Below are 20,553 nucleotides of genomic sequence, written 5' to 3'. Positions count from 1 at the left end.
AAACAAATGCATGCAAATTGAAATGCGCGAAAAGCATGAGAGAACTCGAAATTACTCGGTGTGTGAGAACAAACGGGCAAAGTTGAATAAGTTGACGGGATGAGAAAATAAATAGATACGCTGGACGACAGCAACACACGCACGCACGATGGGCAAAAGAGGAAACGAGATGTAGAAACTAAAAGAACGACGGAAGGCACAGACAACAGAGAGTCAGAGAGAGAGAGAGAGAGAGAGAGAGAGTAAGAGCAAACGAGCGTGAAACAATACCTCCGGTAGCAAAACAGTGAAAAATACATGCGTAAGGAGAATAAAAATAATACGTGCAAATAAGGTTGAAAACGGGGTAGAAGTTAAAACCAAAAAATAAAAAAGTAAATAGTAAAGCCATTGAATGAGAACAACACAAATAAAAGAGGAAGAAAGGAACAAAACCAGAAGAGCAAAAGAGAAACAAACGGTTACACACGAGAATCGGGCGCTGCGGAGCGGAAGAAAACACAGAAGAAATACTATTAACTATTTAATAATTATTATAAAGAAGTGAACTATATAAAGTATATATAAATATATATATATATAAATATATGTGATTATAAATAGGTTAAACATAATTTGTCAATAGCAAGAACAACAAAATATATATATAAATATATATATATATATACATATATGTATAATTAAAATATACACAAATCAGTAAAATTGAGTTTGCATCGAAATGGTAATTTTAAAGGAGCAAAATTATTTTCCTACGCTACCAGAAAGAACAACCGAACGGAACCAACCGAAATTGAGAACACGATGGTAAGAAACGTTTAAACCGATCAATGTTCGGATAGCCCAAAGCATCATTGAATTTGACTCACTGAATCATTTGTTTTCAAAATCAGCTTTGCGTACATCTTAAAACTCTTTTACAGTCAATCTTTAGCTCCTGGGTTGAAAACTTGAAATAAACATAAACTTGAAATTGTATGATCGAAATATCGAGCACTACATCTATTTACGGAGAAGATGATGGATTTCTTTTTCGCCAACCTAATATTAAATTTTGTACACCTTTTCCGTTCGGCACCGTTCATATTGGATACAGAACCTTACAACAGTCGGTTTGAAAGCACAACAACTTTTCGATTCATCCCTTGACGGCTGTCAGTTTGCCGATTACTCATAGCGAAACATAAACAGTGTCCGTGAAAATATAAAGCAAAACAACAAAAGAAATTTGCGTCTCGAACTTTTCCGATCATCGGCGATCGTCGTGAAAGCCGATGTGCGTCAGCGAAAATGGCCCTTTCCAACGTGCTGATTCTTAGCCAAATCGCTGGCCATGTGTTTGCATTTATCCTATCGATGTGCATTTTCATTCCACTAGCGATCCATGTGCGGTCATTTGAGTAAGTCGTCATTGTGTACGGACCCGGAGTCGGCCGGAAGTTAACCCGCAAGTTGTTTTACCATTTGCAGTGGCCACTGTTTGCTGTTCACCACCGGGACTTGGCAGGAAAAGGACGGTTTGATTGACCTGCGATGGGCATCGCAAGCATACTGCAGCTACCCGATCGTCGTAGGCGTTAGTCTTTTCATTATAACTGGTGTGCAAATTTACAGGTTGGTCACCTCGATGGTCATCCAGAGAAGAAGCGAACACCCTAACTTCGATGATCGTTGTTTCGATTGTTTGTTCTCAGGATGGCACTGCTGGCGTACCGGGAACTGGAAAGCTCCTTCCTTGGCCTATTCTTCGATGTGGTATTCAGCGTTTCGCAGTGCGCAATGACCCTAATTGGTGCCATTATTATCACACTAGGCTTCATCACCTGGTGCGAGCAGATGACGGAACGGTTCCCATCGTAAGCAATGATCAATGATTGTCGCCTATGTGCGAGTGCTAAGCTTTTGCGGTACAATTTTACAGATGCGAAATAGCGGACGGTCAAAACATTACCAACGTAGAGCTGAACATTGTAACGTCGGGATTCTACATCGAGATGGGCACCGCACAGTTCGGAGCCTGGGCATCGTTTGCCATCTTGGTGGGTTTGTCCGTTTTCGCGCTGCTTAAACTGATAAACAACCATCAGGTCCGCAACATTCGCGTGTCGATGTACATCGAACGGCAGCGCTTGGTAAACGAAGACGTTTACCGGGGCACCACATCGGAGGTGCCCGCTTCGGCAGGAGCTTTCAGTGATAATTAGGTGGCGGCCTCGGGCGCACAAAAGTCAGCCATCGACTCGAATGGATTTGCTTGTACGAACGGCGTAAACTCCGGATGAAGCTGAGAAAAATATGATTTTTCTGCCGCTTCGTTCAACCAGGCAGTACACCGTTGTAATTTTTAACTCTATTCGATTTGTATAGGTGTATCGGAACTGTGAAGTCAGATGGTTGGACATGTATTCCAGTGTAAAATGTTACTGTATCCTTTTCGAGACCATTCGGCGAACGTAGCTTACGCTAAATGATGCGAAATAAATTAGAGCATAAAATATTCTCCCACAAAGTGCGTAGTAATTGTCAAATAATTGTTCAAAGCCTTTACTAATGATTAACACGAAAATCTATTCTTGTCATCATATTGTTCAACTGTTCAGTAACTAAACTTCCTTTTGCTTTTGGGTGTGTTTCTTTTAGGGCATATGCATTTTAAGGTATGAAAGAAGTTTTTCAGATGTTCCTAATGTAGATAAAGATTTCATAGGAAGGTTTAGGAACCATTTGGAAAGAAGTTAAGCTTCCAGAGAGAACAACTTAGAAGACACTTTCATATTCATTCAATACATAGGCAACCATAAACTTAGTTTTCCTGACCATGACCATGCGTTTAATCAAGTAGATACTTTTAAATCCCTTTTTACACTCAGTGATACAGGAGACCACCCTTCTATACACACCTTGTGCGTTTGACGCAGTGTTGTTTTGTTGAATTGGTATTTGTGCGGTGGCAACGTATCGAGTATCAGGCAACGTCATTCCCGCTGGCTGGCCTGAGTATCGTGAAGTCAGACACAGACAGAGGGGGCACAGCAGCACGTTGGGTTTTCCCGATCGTTTTTCGGGGAAAATTAGCTCTCCATCAGACAAGCAGGCATCGTCCCGACGTCTCGACATCCCGCTTCCCTTTTCGGTGCCGTGGCCAAAAGAAGCCTCTGGACAGGCAACACACGCGCGGGCGTGTGTGTGTGTGCGTGTGTGTGCAACGCGAAGGGCTGTTTTGTGTTTATTTGTGTACGCCGAGACACCGGGATACGGGGCAGTGGCACACACGGGTGTCACGATAAAATCCAAGGATATCGAGTAATTGTGCGTGGTGGATCCTGCCAATGATGACGGGAAGACAATAGTTTCCGCCGGAACGGAATTCAGCGACGCCCGAAACGTCAACCGTGTGTGCTGGTCGGGAGAGCGTGACTGCGTGTGTGTGTGAGAGAGGACACAAGGGACAAACCAGCAGCAAAAGCAGTCTCCATTTTCGTTGTGCGACCGACGACGGCGGAGAAACCCGTCTTTGGCAGAGAGCCCGAAACCCAAAGCGGCAGGAAGCATCAATCACTCCATTCCGGTAAAAGTGTGTTCCATTAGCACGGGTTTGTCCTTTTCTGTGTGATTTGTTCGATTCCGCGACTAGGGTTGAGTTACAGTATTGTCACGGTACGTGAATTTCGTGAAGATTGCCAGTCCCAGTCACGATGTAGGAACCGTCACGAACGGGTGCCGAGAGTATGTGACACTGAAGATCGTCCCGCAGGAAGATCACCCAATTCGCTGGCTCGAAATCAACAGTTTGCTAGTGTTCAGTGGTTCCCGACGCAGCCTTTGGGGTGCATTTATAATGCGATAGTGCTTTAGCGATACCTCATTATACAAAAACAACACACACGCACACACAACGGGCGTCATCGCGCCATGCCCCACTGCCGGTGGCAAGTGATTCCGAGTCTGTCCCCGCTGCTGCTGCTGCCCTCCGCCCGCTAGCCCCTCGGATCGCTGTGGCAAAGGGGTGTTGGATGTGAAGTGAAAAGTGAAAACAACGGAGCGGCAAACACACAACACGGGAACCAAACAGTACCGCTTTCGGATCGCGCAGGGAAATTTCGTACGAAAATCTCTGCCCTTTTATTAATATCGCCACCACCACCACCATCAGCATCGGTGCGGGACACCGGCCGTCAGATGCTCCCCTGGACCAACCCAATTTCCTTGCGGCAAGCCAGCGGGCACCGGAGCGCAACGGAATAGAGGCCGCAAACGCCTTTGCTCGCATTTTTAGGCAATAGAAAACTCTTTCGCCTTGCAAGAGGAGAGAGAAAGAAAGAAAGAAAGAAAGAGAGAGAGAGCAAACTAAATTAAAAACCCTTTTGGAAAAGCAGTCCCAGTAGTCTGCTGCGATCAAGGTAGCGTTTTTCGCGAAATCGAACCTCCGAACGAGATCCAAGCAACACAGCGGCGGCCGTAGTTTATGGTACTGCGGGGTACACCAGATTTGCCTGCCGCTTACAAACATTCCTGGCACGATGGACGTCCTGCCGAAAGCTGAAGGTAAGTTAATATCCGTCAGCCCACCGAGTGTTGACCAGAAGTGCGTAAACCCGAATTACGCCGGCCCTTGATGACTTTAATAGGTGTGCACCGAAAAAAGCCGGTGCCCTTCGGCGGCGGACCTATGACAAGAATGTTTCGGTTCACTGCGAAAGGATACATTCCGAGAACCTGTCAAAGGTTCACTGAACCTTTCGGCCTTTTTCCACATCGGTGTGCCTTCATGGAACCGGCCGAAAATTTGATCCGCTTGACTTGAGCAAGCTTTGGTGGGGAGCATGCAAATAGGGATCGCTCCGGCAGTCGTAACTAGAGTACCGTGTTGCACAGGACCAAACCCATTGACCCAATTTTAGACAAGAGACTTTAGTCGGTCCTGAAGAGAGAGGGAGAAAGAGAGATTCCGATGAGTGATTCGGCACAAAAAACGGTTTGGTAAAACAGATTAGTAGACGGATACTTGAGCCAATGTATGTGTCATTTTTGCGAATCCTGCTGCTCAATACGTGATACACGGCGCATTGGGCCAATTCTGCAAATGGATCGATTGCTGGACGGAAAATTGCTACGTCACTCGGGACGATTTTCTTCCGCCTACTTCCGGGGACCCGAGTGGGACAACATTTTCTCACTTGTTCGTGTCCGGGGTACTGTCAGCAGCAGGGGCAGGAAATGGTTCCGCCCTGTGAATGGTGACCATGATTCTTGGCTTCGTTTGATTTCTTCTCGCCGCTTATTTATAGTCCCCAGGCACGAGGCTGTTCTAGTGCCGTTCTCTTTGGACAATCGCCACCCGGTCGGTGGCACAGTTTCACGACGCCGACGCCAGGCCCGACCGGCGGATCGGCGGACAAAGATATTCAATCCAGCTGCAAACTGTTGATGACTCAATCATCGCACCTCGGAAGGGGGGGTGATGATGGCATCATGATGTGACTACTCTGTCGCTGTGCCGTGCCGGCCCCCGGAGATGACTGTGTCTACCTCGTCGCCGTGCCGTCAGGCTCATCAGGCTCCCCGTGGGCAGGAATGTAGGCCATCCGTTTGCTTCTTCAGACCACACCCTTTTTGGTGGGGTTTTTGTTAACCACGTCAATCGGCCACTGCGGGACAGTCTCGCAGGGCAGGATTTTTAATGCCCCCTTTTTGAGCGCCTTTTATTGTACATTTCTTCAACAGTCGCGGCCACCAGCGGCCCGCGTGACGCCGCTGATAAGATTAGAACGTTGGTGTGTGGCGTTCGCGTTTCGCGGAGTTGCTTGTGTTGATATCAGCGGATGTTGAGATGGATTTTTATCACAAAGCTGCATTCGTCTTTATCCTGGCGATTCCGGTGAGCCATGGGTGACGTGGCTGCGCACGGAGCCAGCCATCAAGCAATCGATGATGAGGAAACGGGACATTTAGATAAAACGACGCTCCCCGCAGCCCGCAAGGTTCGGGACGGGGTTTCGCAATCGAAAGCGCTTTCGCGGATGAATCACGGAAGGAAATGGCCGCTTGGCGATTGAAGAGCGAACCGACCAAGGAAGACTCCTTCTGCAAGCTTCCGCCGGTCAGCGACAGCGACGGCCTCGGGCGGCGCATTTGGATGGAAGGGTTTTCTGTCTACCGCCAAGATTTACACCAACTTATTATCGTACGTGTGCGCTTGTCCTTATCGCTTCAGCTTCCATCGGCGCACCCGTTCCCCTTGTGCTTTTCCGGGCATTCTGGGCACGTCCGCCGCACGCACGGCACGGCGGCACCATATGCGCCAATTTAACTCTCGCCTTTTGGTGCCATTTGGTGCTGCTGTTTGCGGTCACACTTCACCGACGAGTGCTCTGGATGATCGAATGTCAAAGGGATTAACGTGCGGGAATGCGTGGCTTGCTGTGCGAAAGGCAAATAAATCGAGGAGCGCTCTCCGTGCGGTTCAAAAGCTACCGCATCGTGCGTGGAAACAGCTATCCAAGCAGGCTAGACTAACTTTCTTCACTGTCAGCTTCAAAAAATGCGCGTTTTTGGGGGTTATGTACAAAAGTCTACACCATTCGCGGCATTAATTGACTTTTATGAGTTTCTTCATGTCTGACGGCAAATTATCATTTCTTCACGATCGATAAGCGACGAGGCTTTGTGATTTGTAGAAACTGATTCATAGTACCGTTTCCGCTTCCGCATTTTCCGTTTGTGGACAACGAAAGAGAAACCCATTGCATATACACGGAGCGAACACGGAGCATATTTATTTATTTTCATTTTCCGCACGGTGCCCATGGCCAGTTATCTTTCATTATCATCGAAACCCAAAAATATGTATGTTTTGACGAAAGGAAAAGTAGTGGCAATGAAACACGAGAAAAAACAATTGGCTCGGTGGTCTGCCACAAAATGAGTCGAAACTTTAGCGCGGTATCATTATTGCTTCGCCATCTTGTGCAGCCCGTTCCGGTGAAATCGCTCGAGTAGATCACGGCGCACTCTTTATCGGTGCCTTATCTTATCTTATCCACCCGCAAAGCTCGTCATCGGGCAGCCCTATTGTTTTTTTTTTGGAATCGATTTTAGTGCCGCCCTAGTTAAACGGCGGCTCGAAACTGTGGCTGTGGCTCATATACACTCCTTTTAAAAAGGCCACCAACACTCGGACTAATATTATATTAACCGAAACAATAGTGTAATATTTTCATCCATTGCCAACGATTCGTTGCTGCTGGTGATGGTGCTGGTCGGGCTGCTAGCTGCTAACAACAACAACGGACGAACGGCGGCGGCCACCGAGATGAGTCATGCGTGAGCTTTGCAATCCAAATTTATGGTCGCTGATTTACATACAAACAATGCGCCGCTGCTCCGTGGCGCGTTCCGCTGCAGGTGATGCATGCTTTTCCACCAGCGACAGAAAAGAAGCCACGCAACCACAAAGCCGAAAAGGGGGGCGCTTACAGAAACATTACCGAGGAACTAGCAATTTGGGAAGAATGTGTAACCAGCAACACTCTGCACAGCTCTGGGCGAGGAAACAAAAACGGGTTCCGCTATCGCGCGCCGCCGTTGGTTGTTGACACGTTTTCGACTCTGAATCCTCGATGGAAGTTGAGGTGAGCTTTTACCAACTGGACCATCCCTATATGCAAACAGAGGATCAACCAGCTTATACAGGGTGCAGTTGAAACTAATAAACGAAAGCGAGTAGTGCCAATTATGGAATGGCCAGTTTTATGATCCATTATCACGAATCCTCGAGCCTTCTTCACGGCCAGCCAGCCAGCCTGCACGGGGCACGCATATGACATCCATTAGCGTGTGCCGTCCGATAAGAGGTATCTATAAATCTTAATCACGCAGGTGCCACCCTGACGCCAGCTAGCGCCGCCACCGAGTCCGCCCGGCTCGTTAGCAATGCAAAAAATTAACAAAAACCTATCGTGGTAGCCTCACACAAAGTTTCCGTCTCTCCCCGGATTGGACCTGACCGACAGCCGACGGATACAACCGCAACCGGCGCAAGCCGAGGAACTAGTTCCATTCAGGGCCAACCGGGTGATGATGATACCGACGTCGATTGATGTATCTACTGGCCAGCTGGCGGGCATGATCTTCGCTTGCTGTTCTAGGCGTTGCCCTGCCCCAGCGCGTTGTGTAACACAGCCTTAACCACGATCGGTGACTCCACTCGCTTTGCATACCACACCGGTTGGTCATCCCTTGACACCGTCGTTTATGCTCGCCTGAGCCCTGCCAAACATTTGATTTGGCCCAGTTTCAGCTTTAGTCAAATGTTTTCCAACATGCCTTGTATAAATCTGTCCTCCTGATAACATCGGACCCTGCTGTTGCTCGAAAGCGACACTATGCGCCGCTGGTGCTACCGTTCCGGCCGCTTTTGGTGGGTGAGTTTGGGACGTTATCAGTACGTGTCGCGAACTCCTCCACTATCATCAGCCGTCGAGAGGTCGCTTCTGTGTCGCACACCGGAACCGAGCACCGAGGGGACAAACGCCACCAAAAACTTCCCGCCCGCCAGTGCGCGCGATGAGCCTATCACTGTTCTGATGATTCATCGATTACGCGTACGCGTTATCAATGAAGTGTTGCTAGTTGTACCAAATGATAACGATGTTATGACATCCTTTTGAGTCAAGATCTGGGCCTAATAAACGATTGCTTTTGATGAGCGCTGGAAATGGGGAGAAAACTTTCCACGGCAGAGTCACTACCTCTGACTGTGCTCAATCAGGTAACGAAGGTTGAGTTGTAAATGACCCAAACGTGGAACCCAATTCGTCAAGAAGAGGGCTCGTATTGGATTGCCAGAATGTAGTAACATTGCGTGCGATTAGTTCAACCACATATCTGGATGGGATGTGCACTAGTACTATCAGCAGTTGTGGTCAATGGCGCGTGTCATGCGCCACACCTTCGCTGTACTACGCTACGCTTCGAAGAACTGCATAACAAGGGCGCTACATGATTCCCGCTCGAAAGACGCATTCTTTTGCCATTGCGATGGTGAAGAATTTGCCAAGAATACCAAGACATGACCAATTTGCTGGAGGGATACATTTCTTATGCTTTTGTTTCCCTTCGATATCTCCAGATCGTCGCGAATCGTACTGATTTCCTAGATGTATTCTATTTTTCATCAACTTCGGTCTTCGGCTGTCCGAAGCAAATCCGGGCGCTCCTGACATTTGATTCCCGACGAGTCCTTTTGGGTCGAGCCCCCGCTTACATCGTGGCCAGTCTTGGCGGCGGCCAGCGATTAATCCGTTTCTCTTCACATAGGCACGGGCCTTTTCTTTCCTTCGTTGCCACTTTCTTTGTCTTTTCGGTTCGAAAAGAATGGTCGAAGCAGCCCAGCAACGGAAACGGGAGAAGCCTGGCTGCCCATTCTACCGTCGAGCCGCGCCCGGCAGTGGCAACAGCAGCAGCAGCAACACTATCGCATCCGCATGTGAAAATGGCCCCGTTAAAGTGCCATCCAAACGTGTTCAGCTCGCTGTCATCCTCGAAACCGATCGTGCATCTTGCTCACTCGAGACCGGCGGGTTTTGGCCTATTCTCTTTCCCCGTTTTGGGACCAGTTCCTGTGCACAGGTTAACAAGAAGGTTTTACCAGAAAAACGGAGAACAGCAGCAGCGCAACGAATCGAGCCTCTGAGGAGAAGAATCTAGCACTTTGGCGGTTGTTCACCTTTCACGGCTGATTCACGGTTTTGCTTTCGATTCTTCCGCCCTTGGGGGCTAAGGGCTAAACCCTAAAGTGGTCCGCCACCACCCTGGGTGCTGGTGGCCAGCTGGCTTTGTAGCCCCACACGCACCCGAACGGAAGGTGATGTTACAAATTAGAAGCTTCTTGTGCGGCGGGAAGGTGTTGATCGCTTTCCGGGGAGCCAGCCGAGTCGAGAGTCGTGACACATTCGCTGCGCCCCAACCCGAAGGTGCCGTGAACGAATTTGAAAGTACCTTCGGCGGTGTAGTGTTTGCCGCCTTGTGGCATTTTCTAATCCCTCGGCCCGAAAGCAACTCCACGGGGCACTCCCTTTCGCCCGGGAGAACGGACGGGAGCGGAGGGAACCAGTTGTGTAGCACGATTTGATCTGGTCTGGCCTGGTCGGGCCGGAGCCAACATCAAGCATATGACACCCGCTCACCCGACGGTTGAACTCTCTGCACCACACCGCATACGAGGGCGGCGGCGGCCTGTGGCAGAAGTGTACCGATGGAAGGAAAGAAGGAAAAGCCACATAAAAACAGGTCATGAAGCAATAGAGCGCGAGCGAGCGCGCGCGCACCCGCGGAATGGAGGGTCCTGTGCCTATGTGTGTGCTCCACTCCAACGAAGCACCAACCAGCCAGGCCAGCAGCAGCAGCTGGAAGATCGGCCTTCTGGGCCGGTCCCATAAGCTGTGCAGATGACGGCACGTCGTGAAGATCGACCCGACCACTCGCGATCGACGGCGCGCGCAACTCAATAATCCGGGCGGCGGCAGTATCTAAACGCAAACCAGGGAACGACCGAGACAGAGGGAGACGCGTCTTGCGTGTCAACAGACAGACAGCAGAAGAAGAAGCCGAAGAAGCCGTGACTCCCGTGTCTTTTAGCCCCGGTTTGTGCTTTGTCGCGCGAAAATAGGTTAAACCACTCTCTCGCGTGACGGCGCGCGCCAGCAATCTCCGTGCGCGTCTGCCAACAACAACGGCGACCGCAACGCGGACGACGAAGCAATGTAGTGTTTGTGGCAGTTTTTTTCCATTTTGTTTAGACTGCCTTCAGCCCTCCCCTCGGGTCGTTTGGTAAATGATTTTGTAATGTGGCCATAGCGTCGTACCCAGGGGTCCACGAGAGAGAGAGGGCTCCGTGTCCGCGTGTAGTGTATTATTGCGATGCGGTCGCAGCGATCGCCCGGTTCGTTTCTAAAGTGATCCACCTTTGGCTGTGTTTGAAATTAAACAAATCTTGCCCGAAATTTGCTTGGACTTGAGGCACTTGCTGGCTGGGCCTTGAATAAATAAATTACGTAAATGCGAGCTTATTTCGGTAGTCTCCTGTGTGGACACATCTCCGTAACGGGTTGCAGCTTTGAGTTCTACAATTCCGAGGTTGGTCTGGTGGTCAGTTAATCTTTTTGGTCTGCGTTGTCCTTTACTGCCGCACCGCTGGGGAAAAGGCGGTCATAAGTCGACGTCAATGTTTGAGGATTTTAGTTATATTTCCTTAAAATAGATTAGAAAGGTTAAAGAACCTTCTTTGGTAGAAGAAAAATTAAATATTTACATTACATTTGCCTAAATATTCGTTACTCGCCATGCTCGTTTTGGGTTCTGAAGAATTTACATCAAAACAAAAACACCAAAACATGACGAATGTCAAGCAATTGCTCTGACACTGAGGTCGCCACCCGTGTTACTAAGATGGAGCCGCAATTGGAAACCATTTTCTCCTTGCATCGTAGTAAACTTTGCTGGTCGCATCGTTTAACCATCGTTTCGTTTGCTTCGTTTTCCAGTGAGCGCGGTCGTCGAGTTTGACTACACGGCCAAGGAGCCGGACGAGCTGACGCTGAAGAAAGGTGCCATCATCACGAACATCAAAGTGCAGGACGGTGGCTGGTGGGAGGGGACACTGATCAGCACCGGCCGTACCGGTGTGTTTCCGGACAATTTCGTCCGCGTGCTCGAACAGCAGCAGCCGCCGCCTGCGCTGGTGGTAGAGGACAAGAACGATGTCGTGCTAAGGTAAGACCCGCGCAAGGCCCCTCTTGACGTAACGATTAACCCTTCCGTTTCCGTGCGCCCGCAGGGACAAGGGTGCGACGATCAACCGGCGGTGCCGGGTAATATTCAGCTACCGAGAGAACAAACCGGACGAACTGACGTTGGCCGAAGGTGACGTGATAGAGTTTTACGAAGCCGTAAGTAATGCAGAGTGTGCCGGAGAAAGCGTGAAAGAACCAGCAACGTGTGCCTCATTACACGTTTCCTTTTCCAGGTCGAGGAAGGATGGTGGCGGGGCAAGTTGAACGGACGCGTCGGTGTGTTTCCGTCCAATTTTGTCGAAATGATAGAATCCGTGTCACCGAAGTCGTCGAGCCGCAAGAGCGGTGGCGTCACGATGATTGACGGCGGTGGTGGACCAACGGCACTCGGTGTGTCGGTGAGCCTGTCGAAGAACAACAGCCTCAACAAGAGTCGCACGAGCCTCAACAGTAGCTCCCGGGAGGACCTGGACCGGCACGATGCCCCGTCGCTGCCACCGAAACCGGTGCGCGAGATGTGCAAGGTGTTGTACGCCTACCAGCCGGCCAACGAGGACGAACTGAAGCTGGTCGAGGGTGACATCATCACGATCCTCACCAAGGAGCTGCCGGACAAGGGCTGGTGGAAGGGCGAGCTGCGCGGTCGGGTTGGTGTGTTTCCGGACAACTTCGTGGCCCTGCTGGCCCCCGAAGGCCACAAGACCGCGCCCACCGTGTCGGCTTCGGTTCGTACCGGTGGCGTGACGGCATTCAATCCGGTCAGCGGCGTGGTGTCGATGGTCAAGGAACCGACCGGACACGGTGGCCAGAGCATAAAGCCGGACCGACCACCACCCGCCAGCAAGATGCACATGTTCACCAAGCAGAACTCAAACACACCCAGCTCCACCACGGTCAATGCCTTCCGGAAGGAGAGCTTCGGTTCGAAGGATTCGTTGAACGAATCGACCGGTGGCGGCGGTGGTTCCCCCTCTGTAACCGGTTCACCAACGTACGGGAGCGTGGCGGCGCACCGGAAGTCGCTGGAAAGCAAAGCGTCGTCCGCCGAGAGCACCGGTGGGGCACCGTCGTCGGGCGCGTTGACGGAGAAGCCGCCCCGGAAGAGCCTCGAAAACAAATCGGCCATCGCCTCCGAGATACGCAAAAGTCTCGAGAACTTGGACAGCGACAAAAAGTCCACCCCGCCACCGGTGCTGGGCAAGAAGCCGCAGGTACCGATCAAAAAGTCCCCGTCGATCACGAGCGTCACCGGGAACCTGTTTTCGGGGCTCAAGCAGAAGGTGAAGGGAAGCGGCGGATCACCGGCGGCGACGGACAAAGGGGACGAGCGCGATGGTGGTGGCATGAGCCGAGCACGGTCGGAGGTGGCCGACAACGGTGATCGCTCCGTGACCGGCGAGCGGATCATGGACCTGGAGCTGGGACACGTCGAGCGGGGCACCTCGGTGCTGAAGGACATGCGGGCGAATCGGGCAAAGGCACCGAAGCGAAGACCCCCGTCATCACCGAGCAGTATTATAGGCGATTCGAGTGCCTCATCCGCGCCCGGCAGCATCGTCACCACCAACGGCGGCAACCTTAGCAACGGTGGCACTTCCGGGGGCCTGTTTACGCAACTGTCACTCGAACCGGAAAGTCCCAAACCGGGAGTGCTTCTGCCGGACGTCACGAATTCGCACGCGATGCCCGCCGCCGATGCCGGTGAGGAGGTCGCGGCCAAAGCGACGGCTCGGCCGCGTGAGTGGGAAAAGAACAAAGTGCCGTGGATGGACGAGCTGAAGGCAAGCCAGGCCAAGAAAACGACGGCCAGCGGCGGCCCGGCACTGGAAAGCAAATCTCCCGAGCATCATGGCACGACGGTCACCAATCACCACAGCACCGTCAGCAGCAGTAGCAGCGGCCACTTCCACCATCAGGAAGAGTCGAACGCTATTTCCAAATCGTTCCACGCGAGCTCCACCACAACGTCGTCCTCGGCCGGGGCGGGCAATGTGTCCCGCGCTCGGCTGATGGAACGTTCGGCCACGACCACGGGTGTGCCGGCGGAGAGCAATCACCACAACAGCACCATCACCTCCAGTAACACCGCGAGCGCCGTTAACAGCAACAGTAGTTCCTTCGATCTTATTGCTTCGTGCAATCGGAAGGAACCGGCCACGGCCGGTGCCGGGCTCGGGCTCGGGGCACCCGGTGAACCAAAGCTGGCCACTGGTGCGATGACGAAATCGATGTCCGCCCTATCGTCAGCGGTCAGCAGCACCACCACCACAACCAAAATTGCCATTTCGTCGTCCGCGGTATCGTCGTCGGAGCACACCAGCAACAACGGTGTCCCGGCGGATGCGGCGACGACGACGACAACGGGCACCGGGGCCAACACGACCACCACCACCAATCGGCCCGTAAGTGTGAACCTACGCAACAGTAGCCTGTCGCCGACACCACAGAACCGTAACGCCAAAACGATCCACATCGTCGCAAGCAAACCGCCGGCCCCGTCCTCCACGGCCGCCGCCGTGGTCACGTCAACCGATGCGCTACCAACGGGACCCGCTGTCTCGGCGGACAATGTGTGCGGTCGGGTGCACGATCTCGAGCAGAAGGTGCACCGAATGGAACGCCAGCTGGTGACCCAAAGCGGACTGATCGACGAGTTGACGCAGCTGCTCCGGGACGAGACGGACAAGGTGCGGACGTTGCAGAAGGAGCTAGAAAAGTACGCGCAGTGCGTCACACAAGTATGATAAAACGGTCGCGATCGGTCGATCCGCGCGCGACGATCGCTGGCGTCGATCGGGCGGGGTACAGTTCGTGTATAGAGCGGCTAGCGCGCCGTCATTAGGCAAGAACATTAGCGTGTAACGTGTGACCAGGGAGCAACCCCGTAGTCCGATGGCACAAACATAGCCCGGAGCAATGAATGTGGTTCTAGATTGAGTGTAGATTATCCGGCATGAGGAATTGATGGCCAACACGGCGCGCCGTGGTACATTAAAGTTATGTACACGAACCAGTGCAGATTATTGGCAGATGGTCCACTTCTGCCGGAGCCGGAGCCGCAGCCGGAAGTCTGCTTGTTGCTCCTTATCGTCGTGATTTCTTTGCATTCTATTACGCTATTCTAAGGAAAATCGATTTGTGTACAGTTTCGAAATATTCACCACACACTCGGACGCGACGGCAAACTGGAGAAAAAAAAACGGTAAACACTGTTTCCTACTTATCATTCCTAGTTCTCTTCTTCAGCCCACTTTGGGGAAAGCGCAAAAGTATTCACACCGGCGACCGGCGCGAGAACTCGTACGCCCGTAGAAAGGGTCCTACTCAACTATTGTGTGCAGATTTTAGTGGGCCCCGGAACGAGTGAGTGCCTCGCAGAACGTGTCAGCGGAACTATCGGCACTTTGGCCATATATCGCTCGGAGAGTGAAGGGGGCCGTTCCACTCGACCCGTTCGCTGCTGCTGCTGCCGTTCCCTTTCTTCGACAATTGATTTCCTGTAACGTATATATCTTATGCATTCCGCGCTTGGGCTGGGGGACGGCCAGCGGCGAGCATTCCGTGATAAAACAGGGCCACGACGCGGAATAGGACGACGGGGCACAACAAGAAACACTGCGGGACCGAAATGGGAAGAGCGCGAACATGATAGAAATAAACGTCGATACTGTTAGGTCGTACTTAAGCGGAACCGTAACGCAAGCTAACAAAGAGTCAAGACAACAAAAATCACGCGCCGTAAATTAGAATAAACAATAACAACAATGACACACAAGGACCCTTTTGGGTCCACCCGAAACACCCGAAAACGGCCCGAAACCTGTCCGGCCAGTGGAGAGAGAAACACGAGTATTATGCGGTGGTGGTAGTCGGCTTCGGCGGGGGGATCGGGGCGAAGAGCGCACCCGCCCCGATTGCGCGATTCTTTGCAGGCCAACACGCAGCAGCACCGATGCGTGACGCGTTTTTGACCGATTTGCGCTTGTTTGTAGTTTTATTTTCAGAAGTTAGCGAAAAAAGTATAATGTCGATAAACTTTACACTAAATGGAGTCCAATAAATTGGAGGCAAACGAATCGATAACGTTTTCTGTGTTTTGGCATTTATCTGAGGGCATAATCCGGGGGCAAGAACTTTGCGGCCAACGTTCCAAAGTTCCAAGTCATCCGTCAAACTCAAGTACAAACTTCCCAGAATGTAAGGTGTTATTTTTATGATTTTTTTTCATCATTTCTTTTCTTTTATTTCACTTTCTCTTGCATTTTATCCCGTTCGGTCTGTGGTTTTGTTTCAGTTTTTTGTTTGCTTTGTCCATTTTCCAACTACTTTGTTACGCTTCCGGTTTTTCTATCTATTCCCCCTTTCTTTCTGTCTACAATTTCTTATAAACCTAATTCGGCATACACTCAAAAGACAGAACGTAGAATGTAATATAAAAACGCAAATCTTTCCTCGTTCAATTGAAGGAGATTTCCGCTTTCGAGGATTCAAATGACTACCATGATGGTACCCGTCTCTGGCGGGAACTCTGCTTTGGAGAGTGTATCGCTTTCCACTAGCAAAAAAACCGTTCATAAATTGCACGCAAAACAAGGTGTAACAAAAAAAATGCCCGGCGATCAACGCACACGACGTTTGGTGTTTCTCCGGACACCATTCAGAGATCAAGCCGGAAAGAGATTGACGACGATTGTTGCTGCATTACAATTGCTATTGCGCACCTCACACAAGTGCGACCAGTTCTCTAGTAAATGCCTTTACACACCGTTCTCGTGTCGGTACTTTTGTCTCTCTTGCTGCCTGTCTGCCTGCCTGACTATAATCTTGCCCCAAAAACCGATCCGATTGTTATCCCCCTACGATTCATTTGTCCTCGCTCTAGATTCCTGACTGTCCGTCCGGGGGAGAGAGATTTGTTTCGGTTGGGTCTGTGTGTGTGTGTTTGTGTGGCAGTCAATTGGTCGTCGTCCTGAAATGAGCCGCATTCCACAGGAATGCTAGTGGCACGCGTCCTGTTGTCTTGTTTCGTAAGTTCACACCCTCTCTACACGCTAGCTACCTAACAAAAGTCTTCACTTTACAGCTCGTCGTGACCGTCATCGACCTCGGTCGGCTCCCCGGGCAGCGCATTGTCCTCGTCCTCGTCATCGTCCGCATCCTCGTCGTCCTTGGCAGCCTCTTCGGCGGCCGCCTCCTCTTCCGCCTTCTTGCGCTCCTCGGCTTCCTGGGCGTCCTTCACCTTCTTCTCGCCCTCCTGCGTCGCCTTCACGGTGGCGGCCGCCTTCTTGGCCACCTCGACGTCGTTCGTGACGAGGAAGTTGTCGAAGATCGTGCCGGACTTCACCTGCCACACGTCGACACCGACCGTGCACACGTCCTCGCGCAGATACAGACTGCTGTCCGCGACGTACTCCGGATTATCGACCTCCGGGTGCACCCAGACTCCCTTGTAGGCCGGATTGTCGATCTGTTTCGGCTTCCATTCGCCCTTGTACTCTGGGTTGTCGATCATCGGCGGTTCCCATTCGCCGTCCATCTCATCGTCCCAATCGTCCGGCTTGGTGGCATCCGGATCGGGAATGTGTTCCGGTTTGTCCCAATCCTCCGGCTTGCTATCGTCCGGATCCGGAATGGTCGCACGGTCATCCCAGTCTTCCGGTTTCTTCGCCTCCGGATCCTTGACCTTCTTCGGTGCCAGGAAGTCCCAGTCATCCTCGAGGCTGCCCGATTCTACCTTCTCGTTGTCAATCAGCACCTCGTACGTGTTGTCCGACCGCACGACCAGCGTGTAGAAGTGGGTAAACACGTCATCCTTGCACCGGATGTCCTTGTTGATCAGATGGTTCTTGCCCTTATAGCTGAAGATAACGTGCACTTTCTTGGTGCCGGGACCGCAAATGTCCGGCCCGAACATGAGCAAGTACGGCGATTCACCGTGCAGGTCCTTCTGGTCGACGGAGCAGTCGAACACCTTGAGGTAGCCACCGCCGCAGTCAATGTTCTGCTCGTGCTTCACCGAAAACTGAACGACGAGCGTATCGTCTTTGTTCGTGAACGGCTTAAATTTTGACGACAGCGCGTAGAATCGTGCATCCTGCGACGTTTGCAGACCTACAAAGGGAAACCAACGAATGTGTCAAATCAAATCTAGTAGTCCATCGTACGATCACTCAAAAGTGCAGACAGTGAAGTGAATGAAAAGAAAAACCAAGTCGTTCCAAATTTGCCAATATTTCTGTTGAATTGCAAAGAAAACAACTCACCGGCACTTGGTGGGTTGTTTTAAAAATAATTCTACATATCGAGTTGCTTTGGGAACAACCCACACACATGCACAAGTGACCCCAAAATAAACGTAAACAAAAAGGGAGTCATGCGAAAAATAAGTAACCACCAGACCCGTTCTGAATCGTGCCGCTACTCTGCTGACTTCGAATGTTCTAGTGTCTTTACTTTCTTCCATTCTGCGCATACTTTGCTCAAATTGTCCCATGTCTTCCCATGTGCCATGTGTCGCAACGAGCAACGTCAATGCCACCTAGATTTGTTTATGCTGCCGGTCACGCATGGCCCAGCGTACGTTTACAACACACACTATCTGTGTACGGGAAATGGATTAGTAGCCGGATAATGTCACAAACCAAAGCTCATCTATCTCCATCGATGTTCGTTGTAAAACCGTGGAACGTGCACCAGATTTCCGATACGATTAATATTGACATGTAGAGGAGGACTACACACGTTATACATTATATCGATAGCAATCGCTTACCCTATTTATCCGTCCCAAACCGTGACCGGTAGAGGTAATGGTTTTTAGCTTCTTTTTTTCTTTTCATGTGTAGTAGCCATGGCAAATTGAAATGTAATCACAAACGCATTCGGAAGGCGCATTAACGAACCACATGAAGGCCCACGGTTCTGGAACATTCCATATCACCTCGCGGTTAGACACGTCACACATGAAAGCGACAGAGGCGCGGCCTTTCGTGAGCGATGGGATCGAAGGTTAAACAGTTTTTCTCTGTTGTGTTGTGCCACGATGGCAACTCTGGCGCTGGGGGGCACGACAAGGTAAGGCGTTTTGCCGGTTTTACCGGTTCTTGGTAGCCAATCTTCCGAAGGGCAAAAAAACGCCGGGTACGTCATCAATGCTCGGTGTGCTATGGTCTGCGTTGTGTGGCTAAGAAATTTCTCTCTCTCTCTCTTCGCCAGCCATATCGTAAAACTTCTGACAGACACACGTATCAACTCTCCTTTACCCTCGGTTTCTTACTGCTCTTCTTACTGCCTTATGCTTTGCCTTACGACAATCGCTTCCTAATCGCTCGGGTTCGCTCTCACACGGAATGTGCTGATAATTATGCAATTTTTCATATCAGCTGCGTACGGAGCATGGGTAGCGCAGCAGACTTCTTTTCGCCGCCTGCTATGCATTCTTCTTTGACCCTCTTTTATTCCTCTTGGTGGTCATTCTCGCTGTAGAAACTTGACACGTTGTCAGCCCTCGATCCCATCCCGCGCCGTTCGTCTTCTTGCATCAAAAACCGCTCACTTGGCGCTTGCCTAAGCAACGTCCCGTTATAGAATCCCCTACTGGCTTCCCTTTCTCGCCTTCAGACCACACCAGAATCATTTCGCTCACTCAACCGGGAAGTAAGACCGCGCCGGGCGAATTTTCCCGGAAAAGTACTACCTTTGATGGAAACAAATTATTTACCTTTATCGGCTTCGGCATCGTTGAAGAACTTTCCGGCCGTTCGTACGAATTTTCCGTACTCGACGCCCTTGTGCTCGCTCTGGACCCAGGTCTTTTCCCACGAATCTGTGCGGGGCGGAAATGGAATGAAACAAGCAAAGTTTGTATTAAACAGCTCGTGCACCAGACGGAGGCGAATAAAACGGTTCTGCCACTGGTAGCAATGCCAGTTTTCCTCCCTTTCCACACATGCTGGTGGTGGCCTGCCACTTACCATCTTTGAAAGTTTCTTCGAAGTACACTTCCGCCGTTACGACGGACACGGCCAGCACGGTGGCCAAAACAGTCACAAAAGAACGCATTTTGTCACCAATCTCGTGTGCTAATTTTTTTCACCAACGCTCCGAACCTTTCCGATTGCAAATTTCGCGCACGATTTACCGGCTCACGTCCGTTTTCTTTCGGTGGAACCCAACGAATGAATTTCGTCCGTGGCAGTGGTTTATTATGAAAACTACACCAGCGGCTGCGTGCTGGCAGTGTTGCCATCACCGTCTTGCTGTCTCGCTCGAGATACGTGTCCGATGATTGCTCACAGATTGGCGAGTATTTTCACTGTATTTTCATTGGAAAGTAAGCGGAAAGTGGTTACTACTTAAAGTAGGCAATCAAACCCAGCTTGACAACCAGCCTGATCGTGGTTTGTAGTTATCAATCCCGGTAATTTCGACTTAAAATGTCCTCAGTCCGGCGAGTTGACAGATGGAACGCTGTGATTGGTCCGCGTTGCACCAATCACTAGCTCACACTTTTCAGCCGGCTTAGTTGAGCGCGTCTACCGTCGTTCGGTTTGGTGTCGCTGTCGTCGGTTGAGCGACCAGTCTGCGAGCATTTAAATTGGCTAGACAGGGGACGGTTACGGATTGGAGCCGACTAATTGTAGAGCAATTTGGAAAACATTCACTTACAAAGCAATTAAAACTCTCATTTTACGATCCCACATACGAGCTTTGTTCGTTAACAAATTGTTTGCCTGCAAATTGACCTTAGAATAATATTTCC

At 50.8% G+C, this 20,553-nt stretch overlaps 3 protein-coding genes across 3 annotated transcripts; 2 read left to right on the top strand and 1 right to left on the bottom strand.

Annotated features, from left to right (window-relative positions):
• The first annotated feature begins 1,188 nt into the window (after positions 1 to 1,188).
• Positions 1,189 to 2,500, top strand: LOC128272798 (transmembrane protein 179). Its single transcript, XM_053010677.1, has 4 exons — positions 1,189 to 1,400; positions 1,471 to 1,614; positions 1,695 to 1,856; positions 1,922 to 2,500. The coding sequence occupies exons 1-4, from the start codon at positions 1,291 to 1,293 to the stop codon at positions 2,202 to 2,204; spliced, it is 699 nt and encodes a 232-aa protein (XP_052866637.1). The 5' UTR covers positions 1,189 to 1,290; the 3' UTR covers positions 2,205 to 2,500.
• A 1,003-nt stretch (positions 2,501 to 3,503) lies between these two features.
• On the top strand, positions 3,504 to 15,862 carry LOC128275401 (SH3 domain-containing kinase-binding protein 1-like). Its single transcript, XM_053013884.1, has 4 exons — positions 3,504 to 4,545; positions 11,544 to 11,772; positions 11,837 to 11,948; positions 12,026 to 15,862. Exons 1-4 carry the CDS (start codon positions 4,521 to 4,523, stop codon positions 14,534 to 14,536), a joined length of 2,877 nt encoding a protein of 958 aa, XP_052869844.1. The 5' UTR covers positions 3,504 to 4,520; the 3' UTR covers positions 14,537 to 15,862.
• Positions 15,863 to 15,998: 136 nt separating this feature from the next.
• On the bottom strand, positions 15,999 to 19,950 carry LOC128273261 (calreticulin). The gene is made up of 3 exons (XM_053011196.1): positions 19,766 to 19,950; positions 19,513 to 19,617; positions 15,999 to 17,903 (listed from the first exon to the last, which is right to left on the bottom strand). The coding sequence occupies exons 1-3, from the start codon at positions 19,851 to 19,853 to the stop codon at positions 16,870 to 16,872; spliced, it is 1,227 nt and encodes a 408-aa protein (XP_052867156.1). The 5' UTR covers positions 19,854 to 19,950; the 3' UTR covers positions 15,999 to 16,869.
• Positions 19,951 to 20,553: the final 603 nt, after the last annotated feature.

The sequence above is a fragment of the Anopheles cruzii genome, chromosome 3 (genome assembly GCF_943734635.1).
Source record: "Anopheles cruzii chromosome 3, idAnoCruzAS_RS32_06, whole genome shotgun sequence".
In the NCBI taxonomy this organism is placed as follows: Eukaryota; Metazoa; Arthropoda; class Insecta; order Diptera; family Culicidae; genus Anopheles; species Anopheles cruzii.
This window is presented reverse-complemented; position numbering and strand designations above follow the sequence as displayed.

Coding starts and splice junctions, on each gene's coding strand:
- LOC128272798 (XM_053010677.1), top strand. CDS start 1,291: ATGGCCCTTTCCAACGTGCTGATTCTTAGCCAAATCGCTGGCCATGTG. Junction 1,615..1,694: donor ACTGGTGTGCAAATTTACAG/GTTGGTCACCTC, acceptor GTTTGTTCTCAG/GATGGCACTGCTGGCGTACC. Junction 1,857..1,921: donor ATGACGGAACGGTTCCCATC/GTAAGCAATGAT, acceptor ACAATTTTACAG/ATGCGAAATAGCGGACGGTC.
- LOC128275401 (XM_053013884.1), top strand. CDS start 4,521: ATGGACGTCCTGCCGAAAGCTGAAG. Junction 4,546..11,543: donor CGTCCTGCCGAAAGCTGAAG/GTAAGTTAATAT, acceptor TTCGTTTTCCAG/TGAGCGCGGTCGTCGAGTTT. Junction 11,949..12,025: donor TGATAGAGTTTTACGAAGCC/GTAAGTAATGCA, acceptor TTCCTTTTCCAG/GTCGAGGAAGGATGGTGGCG.
- LOC128273261 (XM_053011196.1), bottom strand. CDS start 19,853: ATGCGTTCTTTTGTGACTGTTTTGGCCACCGTGCTGGCCGTGTCCGTC. Junction 19,618..19,765: donor CGAAGAAACTTTCAAAGATG/GTAAGTGGCAGG, acceptor CGCCCCGCACAG/ATTCGTGGGAAAAGACCTGG. Junction 17,904..19,512: donor CGATGCCGAAGCCGATAAAG/GTAAATAATTTG, acceptor TTCCCTTTGTAG/GTCTGCAAACGTCGCAGGAT.